The sequence below is a fragment of the Haemaphysalis longicornis genome, unplaced genomic scaffold (assembly GCF_048455015.1).
Source record: "Haemaphysalis longicornis isolate Haplotype H1 unplaced genomic scaffold, Haemaphysalis longicornis Haplotype H1 scaffold_4, whole genome shotgun sequence".
Taxonomy (NCBI): Eukaryota; Metazoa; Arthropoda; class Arachnida; order Ixodida; family Ixodidae; genus Haemaphysalis; species Haemaphysalis longicornis.
In genome coordinates this window covers 89,951,724-89,965,106 of record NW_027526361.1, presented here as the reverse complement: position 1 = coordinate 89,965,106, position 13,383 = coordinate 89,951,724, and the positions used below count along the sequence as shown (strand labels likewise).

At 50.3% G+C, this 13,383-nt stretch overlaps 1 protein-coding gene across 1 annotated transcript; it reads right to left on the bottom strand.

Annotated features, from left to right (window-relative positions):
- Positions 1 to 1,592: 1,592 nt before the first annotated feature.
- Positions 1,593 to 13,051, bottom strand: LOC144179034 (acetylcholinesterase-1-like). The gene is made up of 3 exons (XM_077707207.1): positions 11,360 to 13,051; positions 5,972 to 6,121; positions 1,593 to 4,560 (listed from the first exon to the last, which is right to left on the bottom strand). Exons 1-3 carry the CDS (start codon positions 12,967 to 12,969, stop codon positions 4,515 to 4,517), a joined length of 1,806 nt encoding a protein of 601 aa, XP_077563333.1. The 5' UTR covers positions 12,970 to 13,051; the 3' UTR covers positions 1,593 to 4,514.
- Between the last annotated feature and the right edge of the window lie 332 nt (positions 13,052 to 13,383).

Below are 13,383 nucleotides of genomic sequence, written 5' to 3'. Positions count from 1 at the left end.
GTGAGCTGCCTCGTTTCCAACGCATTCTGCGTATCCCGGCGCCCAGACTACCAGCAGGGTATTGTGTTTAGTTGTTCGAAGTCTTTCGCGATCGTCCTGACGAGGTGGCTTGCAGATCCCACGGCTGGGGTGCTGCCGAGTCTTGCCGCCGCCTGTGTACTGTCGATATATATGGTAAACGTGTGGCCCAAGTGCTCTTCTACCTGGTAGCTCTCTTCAGTGTGGTTCACCGCAAGCAGTACCTCCTCCATCGCGTATCGCACTGTCCTCCGTGTGATGTCGAACTGAACCGTCTGCCTCGCCTGCGCTGGCCCATCTGTACAAGCCACGCTTACGGGGTTGGTCGTCGCATCGACGTCAGCGTCCACGAAGATTGCCCCCTCTTGGGCCCGCTCGCGCCGTGGCTGCAGCGCGCTCCTCTCTGTGGTGGTCCTTCCCGCAGACCCTCGACATGGGTTTGGGGGTGCAGATAATCTCGTACTCCAAAGGGCGTTGGATTCCGCAGTTGCAATATTGTTGACTCGTCGCTGGCCATGCCGCTCATGAGACACGTGTGCTCCGTGGCCGGCGTGTCGAGAGACACGATTTTCTCTGTCAACAGGTGGTCATACCCGTAAAGGAGCGGAACCCCGACGCCACTATCGACCGTGAAAGATCCTTCACAACATCCACCCACTGGGGAACGACTCCGCTGCGACCTTGTCATTTCCAGGGGCACGAAGGTTCAGACAGTAGACGTTGCCGTCACCTGGGACTCCACTGAGCGATCCTCAGACAGAAATGCGCGCATAAGCAGCAGAAGTACCAGTTTCTCTGGGCCACCTCCTATTCCCATCGCACCCTCCTTCACGCGATCTACCCCACCATATACCCGGCCACCTGTACTTTGTGGCCCTTGCCCAGCACGCTATACCACCGAGTGTAGGAGTGCGGACAAATCCCAGCCCTACCCCCCAACCCTTCCCCCTCTTTCGAGCAGTGGGTGGCCTGCCTGAAAAGTCAGGACTATGGGACCCAGCGCATGCTGGTAAAGAGGGCCTGGACTGCCAGCCAAGTTCAGGGAATCCCGGACTAGGGACGCTCCCCGACCCCCTCCCCCCCCCCCCCCCCGGTGTCCTAACAGCAGAACAAGCGCTCATGGAATAAACATTTATTCCTCCTCCTCCTCATCGAGGTCTGCGCGCTTGCCTTTGAAGCAAGATGAATGTTACACAAGGAAAGCATGACTGCCGGGGCCACGTTCAATCTTCACGTTGCCGACGTGGCCTTCTTGGGGGCCAGAACCGTAGTCGGCAAATTGGCATGATTCAATCGATTTATGAAGATCGCCACCTGGGCATGAGGCCAATTTTTCATCAGGTTTCTCCATGGACCAACTAGTGCACTAGTTTGCCTTACGAACGGAATTTCTTACTCGTTTCACCACTTCGATGTTCCTTTGTTGTGTCTTGCGTTAAGTTATTACTGATTTACTTTGAAGTAAGATGGCAAGTTGGGCTTGTTGGTGCAGATTAAGATTCATAGTGAAAAACAGCGCAAGGAACACACGGACAAAAAGGAAGAGTGGACGACGCACAGCGCTGAACTCGCAACTGAAGGTTTATTAGAAAGAAAGCACATATTTATACACAATAACCATACTGTCGTGTGAACAGATAACCCGGACAAAGCGTGTAAGCGACAATAGAGTAACATCTTTAAAACACTGCGGCTCGCGACAAAATTCAGCATCCAAGAAGTTACACAATCTGCTAGCGGATAAGAAACTGAAATTCCTTGTCAAGTAATGACAGAGAAGGAACACTATACTCGGTTACAACTCAAGAACGGCACCACCTCATGTAGTGTATCACTCCGCCAAAGCGCCGGACCCGTGACGTCAGTGCGCGCGCGTTTTCAAAGGGGTTAGCTATGAATGCGTGATATCGTCTGCCTTGTCTCACGCAGTTTGTTTGTCGTCACTGGAGTCGTTTAAGAGCATAATAAATCCAAAAAATCACGGGAACGGCTTACGCCATGTTTAAAATATTCCCAGTAACGCCCTACTTGCGACGCGCGGAGAAGCATCCGGCTACGGTGATAAGGCACAGCGGCAACTTTCGGTGCCGTTCTTAAGTTGTCACCGAGTATAACGCACTTGCACTCGTTCCTTCTAATATGGAAGGCCTCTATTATCTCTCGGACCTGCTGGTTTTTATGTTTGGCTACTACTTTTGTGTCCTTAAAAACAGTGTAACAATCTTTACATTTTTTACAATTTTTTGCAGTGTTGTGCGACGTGGGAATAATCATAGCTCTTCAAAGAACGTCTATGCTCCATTAGTTGAATGCTAAGGCGTCGGCCCGTTTGGCCGATATAAACATGACCGCAGACAAACAGAATCATATACACCACACCAATACTACAAGGGACAAAGCTTGACCCATGCTTTACTCCACAGCTTCTACGTGTAGCCATACCTGCCAACCTCCTATCTACCGCGCTACATATTTTACCTAATTTGTCGGGCGCCGAGAAATGTACTTGCCCGCCGCAAGTGTTTATTTCTGACATATTGTCATAGCCGGTTCCGCGAAGCGTAGATCTCCCTGTACGTTCCATGTTCGAGGTCAGGTAGCACTTAGTTGCGCCTAGCCCCAAAGAATTTGCTGTCGCCTTGGCGATGCCTAGACATTGCATCCGCTTCCGCGCAGTTGGCGACTGATGCCTGAGAAAGCCGCTGGGTAATTAAGTGAATAACCCGTCTCGCTGCGTGCCCTTTGTACAACTCATCTATGATGAGGCGCAGCGGAAGAAGCTACGCAATCCGGCAGAGTTCCTCGATTCTGGTGTGTCTCGGCAGGCTCATGGTGCAGCACTTTTAGCTGGGTCTGTTACGCTTGGGTCCGCTCGAAGAAGACCACCCCCGTAGCATGCCTTGGATTTAAGCCCCACCTGGGTCAGCGTACGTATCGCCTACGTCGCCAATCATACCCCCGAAGCGGCTGCCCACGCGTCGGGTGATATGGAGCTTCTGCCGCCACGTCACCTTCAGCTGCGGGCCTACTCGTTGGCTGCGCCCTGTTCGTGCAGCGGCACTGCCAGGATACGCATCCAGCGGGACGCCTCCCGCTCGAGACGCCTGCCGCCTAGCCAGATGTCGATGGTCTTCCTGGTTTGCTTCAAACCACCTAGAACAATGTATTGTGTCTTTCCTGAATAGGTGCGCAAGCCTGTAGCCGTGAGGCCTCGTTGAACGGCACCCAGTACCCTCTGCACCGGCGCAGTGGCCGTCTTGACGTCGGTAATCCCATCAGTCCAGATCGTGATATCGTCCGCGTATGCTATGTTCTTGAAGAGTGTGATCGTCGCCAGCTCACCAGTGATGTCGCGCATCACTAGATCGAAGAGCACATGGCACAGGATCGCCCCTGCGGCACCCTGACTACATAGGTGCGGTTGGTGGTTGTTGATCTCGGTGTTGATCTCGAATGACCGGTATTTTAGGAATCCCTCACAAAATTTGTGGGCAGTGGGCCACCTCCCCAATCACGAAGTAGTTCCACGATCGGGGCATGGTTTACCGTGTCCAGGGCTTCTAAAGGTGTACGGCTACAATGATGGCTGGAGTCTTGGTAGGGACGCGACGGCGCCCCACCGAGTGGCGGAGAACTTGCAGACTACCGTGAGTACAAAGCCTGGGTCGAAACCCGGTCTGTGTGGGCCGCAAGCATCCCGTGTGGTGCTTACTATGTAGGGAAACCACCCAAGAACCATGCGCTCTAAGAGCTGACATAATGTGGACGCCAGCGAAATGGGCCGGAGGTTCTACGCTTTCTTATTTCTCTTCCCAGGATTTGTAACTGGGCATACAATAAAATATCGCCAGTCTTCGGGCAGTTCTTCGGATTACCGCACAGTATTACAGTATTGAACTCGCACAGGAGCTGTTTACGGCCTTATAGCGCCCTTCTCTGGGGTGCGGCGGGCGTTTGCCGACTCTAATGTCACAGAAAGCTCATGTACCGTCAACATTGTCGTAATCTTAATGTAATCCGAAAAGCGGTAACACATGCACCGCAAAGTAAACGAACTGTCAACCATAAGTATTTTATTTAGAACACGAAAACTCAGGTACGTGGAGACAAAAAGGTGCAGTAATGAATAATATGAAATAAAATAAAAATGAGAATGAGAGAGGGAGAGACAGAAACTTTAATCACAGCTGAAGTGAGCTTATTTGTGGTCGGGGTCTTCAGTCCAAGACCAATCCTTACTAAAAAAGACTAGTAAACCATATTGCAAGTACTTAAATAAACTGGCAATAAATATTGTATAGGTATAGCAAACGAGACTCACACCAAACACCAATCTCTCATTTCGGCTGTGGGTGGAGCTGCTGACCAGCCCTGACCTCTCCCAGTCACAAACGTTGGTAGAGAGAGAAAAAAAAAGGTCCGCAGACTTCTTGGGGTCCTCCTCTCACAGGGCGGGTGGTCCCAACACCAGCACTTTGCTGTTTACTAAAAGTTTATTACTCCTCCCCCTCAGCTTCCACGTCGCTCACCATTGTGTTGTTTCTGGAAAAAATAAAAAGCACGAAAGAAACTCGTTGTAGTCTGAGGCAAAGAAAAGATCCCCTTTCTGCTAACGTCTTTGTCTTTTTCTCTTCATCACCTGCAAAATGTCTCCAAAGCGTCAGTAACCTAGCTAAACAGTCTACAAAGTCCGAATGAGAGAACGTACGTTCTGTTATATGTGACACAGCTCTGGCTTGCAATCCTGCGGACATTAAGTAAGGTAAGACAAGGCTAAAATGTATTTCGCATTTTTCCATTGCACAAGACAACCCTATACTTCTTAGTTTTAAATTGCAGGCGTGACTTATAACCTCCAACCTCAAAGTGACCTTCAGCTATCATTATGTGGATGATTTCTTTTGGGGCGCATGCATTATTATTTGCTCTCGAGATCGAACACCCGCACTCAAAATCTTCGGTACTTCAGTGCAAATTTACTCGTTTTTGCTCGTCTGTTGAAAAAAAAAACATACGATTTTATCCGAGACAATTCCTACTCCCCCGACACAAAACGAAATTCTTGGCTTACTTAAATCGCTTTAAGTGCATTGAATGACACAGCGTTATGACATTGGGAATTGGCTATTCGGCCGTGGGCTTCTGACGGCAGCTGTCATCGTCATTCACCAATCCGAGTGAATCATGGTCATCATCATCATCAAAAGCTTACTCACGCCCATGGCGGGGGGAATCGAAGGCCTCTCCCATTGAATTCCAACAGCTCCTGTCCTGCGCCTTTCGAGTCCACTGTGGGCCACCAAGTTTCCCGATTTCCGAATGGGTATGTGGAAATTGTGGGCGGGTATGGTGCCGTCGCAGCTGAGTGGGAATTACTGAATCCATTGTGACCTTCTGGCAGGAGTTGTCACCGTCCTTGGCCAATCTCTTATACTGGGCCTAGGATTCATAACTATCTACTGAACCGTCACGAATCTGTATTACGGCACCCTCATGGAAGCAGCATGACATGCCAGGCGTGCACGAGTAAACTATCGCCAAAAGAATCGATAATGCTTTCTCATTCAAAGTACGTAAGCAGTCTCAATTGTACCTCTAAAGCAATATCTTGTGGGGCGTAGGTAGTGTAGTGGCTAACCCACTTGCCTCGCACTGCGCGACCTTGGGTTCGATCTCCGTTCTTGCCCGGTATTTATTTTTAATTGAACGCGCGTGGAATGATGGCCGTCCTCTGCTCGCAACACAGGGCTTTTCGCTTCGTAGAGCACACAGTGCTTTCGCCTCAACGGATTGCTTTTGTAACGTGACCTCTGCGAGCTCTTTCATAGTCTATCTATGGGGACGCTGTCAGTGGGATTTGAGATGTGGACGAGCTGCAGAATATGAGCATGAAAATGTCATATCTCCTAACCAACAATTTTTTTGTCAAGTTGCGTTACTGCAGCGTACTTACTTTCCCAAAAGGAAAGGTTTCCAGATATTGCAAACGTTCTGCAAATCTTCTTGCTTTTTAGTGTACGTGTTGAGGTCCATCTGAATGAAATCCGGCTTCCCAACCGTGTATACAGGCCATTCAGAAAGGTTTCCAGGTAGCACTGGCTTTCTGTAAAAAAAATTCTTTTTTAGCATTATCATTCATCTGCATTTCACTCCCTACAAATGCCACTCGGATGTCATGCAACATACGGATCGCGATGACATAGGCTACATACGGCATGTTTTGTTTAGTATTGACATTATTTCAAGTTCACAGAGTAAACAGACGCGTTTTTCCTCAAATCAAACACATTTCTTGAGTCCTCTTGTATCGTGGAGATTTTAAGGAGTTAGAGAGACAAAGAAGCAACTATAGGGACGCTCGCAATGTTGGCGAGGCAGAAACGCTTATCCTGCAACGACGACCATAAATGAGGAGTAAATTTACTAATAGGGACACGCAAAATAAATGTTTCTTAAATTAAATAATGCTGAGGACATATTGACTCAATTAAGTAAGACTTGCGCGCCTTGAGGAATCCTTAATTGCCGTCGTTTCAAACAAAGTCTGACCGGTATGCAGTAATTATTCTTCACCACACTTACACATCACACTATATTGAATCAGCACATCCGGAAAGCGCCTGTTTACCATCAAAGGTAATGTTCCTCTGAAAGGGCGACTAAAGGCACTTGGAACGTTAAAAGAGAAGGCTAAATGATGTACGGAAGATCGAGCTAGAGGCTGGTGTCGATATTTTTTTCGCCCGCTAGTTGGTCCCGATTATCATGTTGAAATGTTTTACAACTGAGTTCAAAATAAAACCACGAAATAATAAAGTTCAATGTAGCCCTACACCAAAACGCGAATAACAATAAAATAACAAGAAAGTAATACACACAATGCCATCAAAGAAACGTAAGGCTTATGAAGTGTAGGAGCGGTGTACGAATGCAGTAGACAATTCTCAGATTTTTGATATATTTTAATTAAATGTTTATTATTTTAATGTTAATTAAACTACATTTCGTTGTGTGCTGAACGCCAAAACCCGTCTGTATGTCTCCAACGCTTCATAAGTGACACTTCCGCCGCCTACAAATGCTTAATTTAAAGGCGCTAGGGCCTTGATACTTTGATATCATGACACCTGACATCGCCCTTAAAAAGCAATGTGTTTGAGTATAGCAATGAAGCCGACTTTGAAGGGACTTAATGTACAGGTTTCCGTGGGAGACCTGCGGGGTCTTATGGAGATATTGGGTCTTATCGAGGTATTTAATAGAAGGGATTGATTGATTGATTGATTGATTGATTGATTGATTGATTGATTGATTGATTGATTGATTGATTGATTGATTGATTGATTGATTGATTGATTGATTGATTGATTGATTGATTGATTGATTGATTGATTGATTGATTGTAGGGTTTACCGCGCCGACGCAACGCAGGCGAGGAGGCGCGCCGTAGTGGAGGGCTCCGGATTAATTTTGACCACCTTCAACGTGCGCCGTAATCTCGAACATACGGGCGTTTCTGCTTTTCGCCCCCACCAGAAAAGCGGTCGCCGCGGCCGGGAATCAAACCCGCGTACTCGTGCTCAGCAGCACAACGCCTTGGCCACTCAGCTACCGCGGCGGGTATATGTATACGCTTGGCCCTCATAGACACTATTGTTGCTGAGGAACTCTTCTGTGAAACTGCATTCTGTCCTCGGGAATAAAACGGACTCGACAGAGTGAATGCGACGCTGCAGAGGCGACGCTAAAAGAACAATACCTAAAAGCTGCCAGAGTTCACGTTAGACTAAAAAAATGGCAGAGTCGTCGCGTAAGGCCCTTTTGAGTGAAATGAAAGTGAAGAAAATCATGGTCAGGTTCGGTCAGATTAAGTTAGTGTCGCGCGCTTCGACGCACGAACTGGCGCGGGCCCTGGGGCGAGCAGCGCGGAAATGGAAGGCACGTGTTGCGCGGCGCTTTCAAACGCCGCGCATTCTTCCGACAAAGGCTGCGCCTGCTCCCACCGGATGGCCTAACCGCCACCACATGGGATGGCCACCGACGAAGACGACTGGCATTTCCTTCTTCCCCGGCCATCAGCTGCAGGAGGAATGGAAAATGAAGGAGAGACGTGGTCCTGGCGCAGGAGAGCTCGGCCCGTCGTCTTCGTGCTCCGCTCAATATTTGTTTCTTAGTCGCCGGCTGGGCTTTAAATAAATGTACAGTTTTTGCATCGGAAACTGAGTTTGTCGGTTGAGGATACCCGGGGTCAGATCTTCAGCGCTACTGCGGCTTGGAGGAGAAGCCCCGGGGAAAAGAACATCGACGAAGATAACTGGCGCAGTCGGCAGGATCTTCAACAGCGACGACTCAGCTTGCCGGCGGGCGAGACGGGCCCTCGACGGACGGAGCAGGCGGAGAAATCGCGGTCTGCTGAACGAGATCGGCGGGAGCAGCGAGCTCGCCAGCCTGGCGGAGAAGCGGCTCGACCGGCGCTCAATGGACTTCTCAGCGGAGAGCGGCGCAGCCTGTTGAACGGGAACAGCTGGAGCAGTGACCGAGCTGGCGCTGACTTCTACTGCCGCGTGCGAACGCCTGGACGCCTCAGCGGAGGGACCCGGATCACCCCTCCAGCCCCGAGAACGAGAACGCGGCCGGCGCCGCGTGGATACGGATCGCCACCTCGACGGATCCAGCCCATCACCACAAGCACCGAACTATGCAGGTCAGTGCCTCACTTGATCCTGGGTGCGTGGCTCACCACGACATGTAAGGGGTGCTGCGTGAGTAGCCCTGAGATAATGGGTGGCGGTTAGCAAGGTATGGTGAGATGGAGCTGACTCTGAGGGCAGACGAGGCAGCGAGCGTCAGAATTAGGTCAGCCATGTCTTTCGCTGACGAGATGGCCCTACTCCAGGCGAAATTGAAGATCGCTGAGGCGGGGTTAGCAGCGGAACGCCTAAGGAGTGAGCGTTTGAGAAGCGCTAACAACGGGCAGCAAGCACAAGGGTGCAGCGAGATGGATGGGAGATTAGATTGCATGAGCATGCTGCAAGGAGTGCTCGTAGATATGCCCCCCCAGGAAGCGCTTGTGCTTGATTGGTTCGCTTGTGCCGAGGCCAGGCTAGACTCCTACGATGTTCCGCTAAAATGGCGAGCAGGGGTAATTCTTCCCGACTTGAGCGTGAGGGCTAGAGGGTGCCTAGCTGGATTCTCGGGGGAGCAGCGGAAGAACTACGCAGTTCTTAAAGCAGCAGTACTGAAGGGGCTGAAGCTAGCTTCAGTTGAGAGTGAGCCCGTCGTCGCACCGTGCGGAGACAGAGAACATTCCGGGAGCGTGGCCGAGCGGCCAGTAGCTTTGCAGGATGCAGCAGCACGGGAATCGCGCGAGGATTCGGATGCAGTTGGTGTCGCGCCAAGTGCATCCAGTGCTTCTGAAGATCCCCAAATGTAATATCATGAAAATGTGATTGCCATGGGGAGCTTTAGCGACTTGAGAGAGGAAAGTGCAAATTAGGGCACGGCCGCTCAAGTAATGCAGCCCCACGCAGTTACAGGTAGGGCTGCCGGAGTCGCTGAAAAGATAGCCTCACCAGCATTCCATGTCAGCTTTAATGCGGCCGGTAAGCAGCCGTCTGCCGATTACGCTGACGAACAGCGCGTAGTGGAGCACGGCGCTCCGAGCTCAGGATTGGCTGAACTGGGGTGTTCGGATGAAAAGGGGAGGAAGCGTCAGCCAGCTTCACCGCAGTGCAGCGTGGCTGCACCGCAGGCCGACGAGGCAGCAGCGGTCCCTTCACGAGCGAGAAAGCGAAGAGGAGAGGGGCCCCTGTTACTGTTGTACGACGAGGTGCGCCGCATGGCAAGGGTGTTTTTGGACGACGACGGCCGGTGCATACCACCTTATAAAGGCCGCTCGCTCTGACTGAACTAGAGTGTTGGGGCTGTCCTTTGTCATGGTGATCTGCAGCCAGGGTCAAGGGGCACTGGCCGTGCTATTGTTGTGTCGTCAACTGAAGGAACGATGGTGAACGTGCCAAAAGTGTGTGTGGTGTGTGTTTCGTGTGTGAAACATTCCTTAAGTTATGTTTCACAGTGGTGGTAGAGGTGTCGGGCGCTTCGACGCACGAACTAGCGCGGGCCCTGGGGCGAGTAGCGCGGAAATGGAAGGCACGTGTTGCGCGGCGCTTTCGAACGCCGCGCATTCCGACAAAGGCCGTGCCTGCTCGCACCGGATGGCCTAACCGCCACCACATGGGATTGCCACCGACGAAGACGACTGGCTTTTCCTTTTTCCCCGGCCCTCAGCTGCAGGAGGAATGGAAAATGAAGACGGGGAGACGCGGTCCGGGCGCAGGAGAGCTGGGCCCGTCGTCTTCGGCCTCCGCGCCAGTCCTGTTTCTTAGCCGCCCGCCGGGCTGTAAATAAATGTACAGTTTTTGCATCGGAAGCTGAGTTTGTCGGTTGGGGATACCCGGGGTCAGATCTTCAGCGCTGCTGCGGCTTGGAGGAGAAGCTCCGGGGAAAAGAACACCACGAAGATAACTGTTAGGTTTAGACTACTTTAAGACTTGGTTTAGCTCAGGTTTAGCTCAGGTTACGTTAGTTTTGATATAGGTTTTCTCAAGTAACGTTACGTTACGTTACGTTACGTTGAAACAGCCATTTGAGGTAGGCGAGGCTGCGGGACTCCTTTAGAACACTCTCCCACAAAAATACGGCGACGACAATGGTAATGATGTTAACGGTGCAGACACATGCATAAAGTGTTTGTAGAGTACAGTCAAACCCTGTGTTCGCAGGTGTGTGTGAAAAGACCTTCGTGACACCTGATGAACGTTTAGCCCAAAACTAGAGTACCCATTTGCTCCAAAGTTATAGCATCACAGATAGCGGCCGGCGTAAGGATGTTGTAAAGGACACTCTGGGGGTTAAAGTAGAATCATGCACGCGTAAATGAGTGCTATATAATAATAATAATAATAATAATAATAATAATAATAATAATAATAATAATAATAATATAAGGTTTATTTATGCCTCAAAAATACAAATAGAGACAGAGGAGCTGCAGAAAAAGCCGTCATGACGGCTTGACTAGGCCGCAGGCCCCATTCAGACGAGCAGCAGCAGCAATGAACAGCGAAGCCTTTAATTACAGCAAAAACAAACAAACAAAAAACGCACGGATATCAGCTTCGTGCAATATCTTCGTGCATAATCGGCAATACTAACGAAATGTTATTCGTACAGCAACTCCTAATCAATGTCGGTACGTTTCTTGCGAGAGTGGAATGCGACATATGGAGACACGTTTATATTAGTCCAGCATTGTAATTGGGGTGTTATACGTTGTGCTTACCCAGTTTTTGCAAACGACGACCAGACGCCGACCATATCCTTCATGAACATCTCCTCTGCGTGGTTGTAGTGCAGGTTATCGGCGGATTTGCTTCCAGCGGGTTCTAGATGCTCCATGAAGTTCTCCGTGACCTTGAAGAACGGAAGTGACCCTAACGTATAGGGAAGGTCATCGGCGTGAACTACACCCATCCATTTAGGCCAAAGGCTGTGCGTGGCCCGGTAGTTGAACACGTATCTGTATACGTCGACCCCTTGCTTAGCAGCGATTTGGGCAAAAAAGAAAGTTGGACACGTAAACACTGCGTCGCCAATCATCTTGCTGATGCGCTGGATCACTTCTCCCTGGGACACGTCAGCCTCCGAATCACCGAAATAGTTCTGTACCAGTTGCCTTCCCTCTTCGATGTCCAGAGCAAACATCTCCGACATTAAATAGGAGGCGAAAGTGAGGTAGTCGCTGAAAAGTAACTTGCTTAGAATTGGCACAGATTCCTTCATCCAGTTAAAAAACAGGGTTCCTTCGTCGGTGACCGATCCAAGCAAGATTTCTTTGACGCCCAAGTCCTTCCATGTCTCTGCGCATAAAACTTTTTTGGGGATGAATTCATCCTCGTCAACAGGAGGAAACAACTGTTCAAATACAGTGAGAAAGTCAAGCTTCTGGAACATCTCTCGCGCTCCTATTTTTCTCAGGCAGTCCGCGACGACATCGGCCTGTTCCAGCAGCCTTCGGCGCTTGTCGTAGCATTTCACAGCCGAAGCTGCGAAGATTATTTTCTGTGGGCCTCCCAAAGCTATGCCGAGGATTAGAGAAAATGGAGTACCGCTTTGCAGCACAAGCCTTTTGAAAAGGCCTCGACTATGGGGAGAGAGCGAATGAAGTGCTGCGGAGATCCCTCCAGCGCTCTGGCCAACCAGGGTAACGTCGGTGGGGTCACCTCCGAACTGCTCTATGTTTTCTCGCACCCATTTTAACACTGAATTCTGGTCCCACAGGCCAATGTTGCCGCGGATTCCAGCAGCTTGAGATGACAGAAATCCAAGCACGCTAAGTCGGTAGTTGAAAGTCACAAACACCACGTCGGAGAGGGCCACAAAGTTAGACGGATTGTACACCGAGAGAGATGAGTCACCCCACTGGAACCCGCCTCCGTGGATAAACACTACCACAGGACGCCTCTCGGCATACGAATTGCAGGCAGAGGGTGGTTTCCAGACGTTCAGGTAGAGGCAGTCCTCGGAAGCTCTATCGCTGTAATCGATTGTCGCGTTCGGCAGGAACCGAAGCGGGAGCTGCCAACAGGGTTTCGGCATCACGGTAGCATTAAGCGTTCCGCTCCACTGATCTGGTAGCTGGGGCTTCTCGAAGCGTAGCGAACCCACCGGTGGCTTGGCGTACGGTATGCCAAGAAAAGCGTCCACGCTCTTGCCGCCGACTCTAACAGACGCTCCAGCAATGAGGCCGTATTTCGTGCGAACCAAAGGGGTGGGAATCGAAGCTTCGTCGGTGAGCTTGTCGGCAGAAGCGGACGTTACTATGAAGACAAGAATGAGGAACCTCACCGCCTTCTCTCGAAGCTTCTGGGAGCAGAATGATCGAGTACACATTGCCGCCAACTGGAAGGTTGTCCACACTGCTGAATCGCTCTACGGCAAATGCGGCGAGAGTTATCCTCGTACGGAAGGCAGAGTTGTCCCTTTTATTTCTTGTTCGGTAATCGGGCAAGAAAACGCTTAGCGAGAGTTAAAAGTCAAGCGCATTAGGAGGTGAACGGGAGAGCGGGCGAAGTGGGAATGCGTAACATATGAACGAAACGCAGATTTGGTCGGTAGACATTTGCGCTTCTTTCCAGCTCTTAGCGGGTGGCCTTGAATGCAGCTAAATAAGATAGACGATGCTTTAGCGATCCTATACGTATGATGTGGTCGCAGAAGCCGGGAATTCTCGATTTGCGTAATTGAGTAATCAATTCGTGTTATTAAGTTTTTCGCCACAGCATAACTAACGGCTAGTACCATCCG

What these genes read in the sequence shown, in the direction of transcription:
- LOC144179034 (XM_077707207.1), bottom strand. Translation starts at nt 12,969, where the DNA reads ATGTGTACTCGATCATTCTGCTCCCAGAAGCTTCGAGAGAAGGCGGTG. An exon ending in TCGTCGTTTGCAAAAACTGG is followed by an intron (nt 6,122 to 11,359) that starts GTAAGCACAACG and finishes TTTTTTTTACAG; the next exon opens with AAAGCCAGTGCTACCTGGAA. An exon ending in AAACCTTTCCTTTTGGGAAA is followed by an intron (nt 4,561 to 5,971) that starts GTAAGTACGCTG and finishes TATTTTTTCCAG; the next exon opens with AAACAACACAATGGTGAGCG.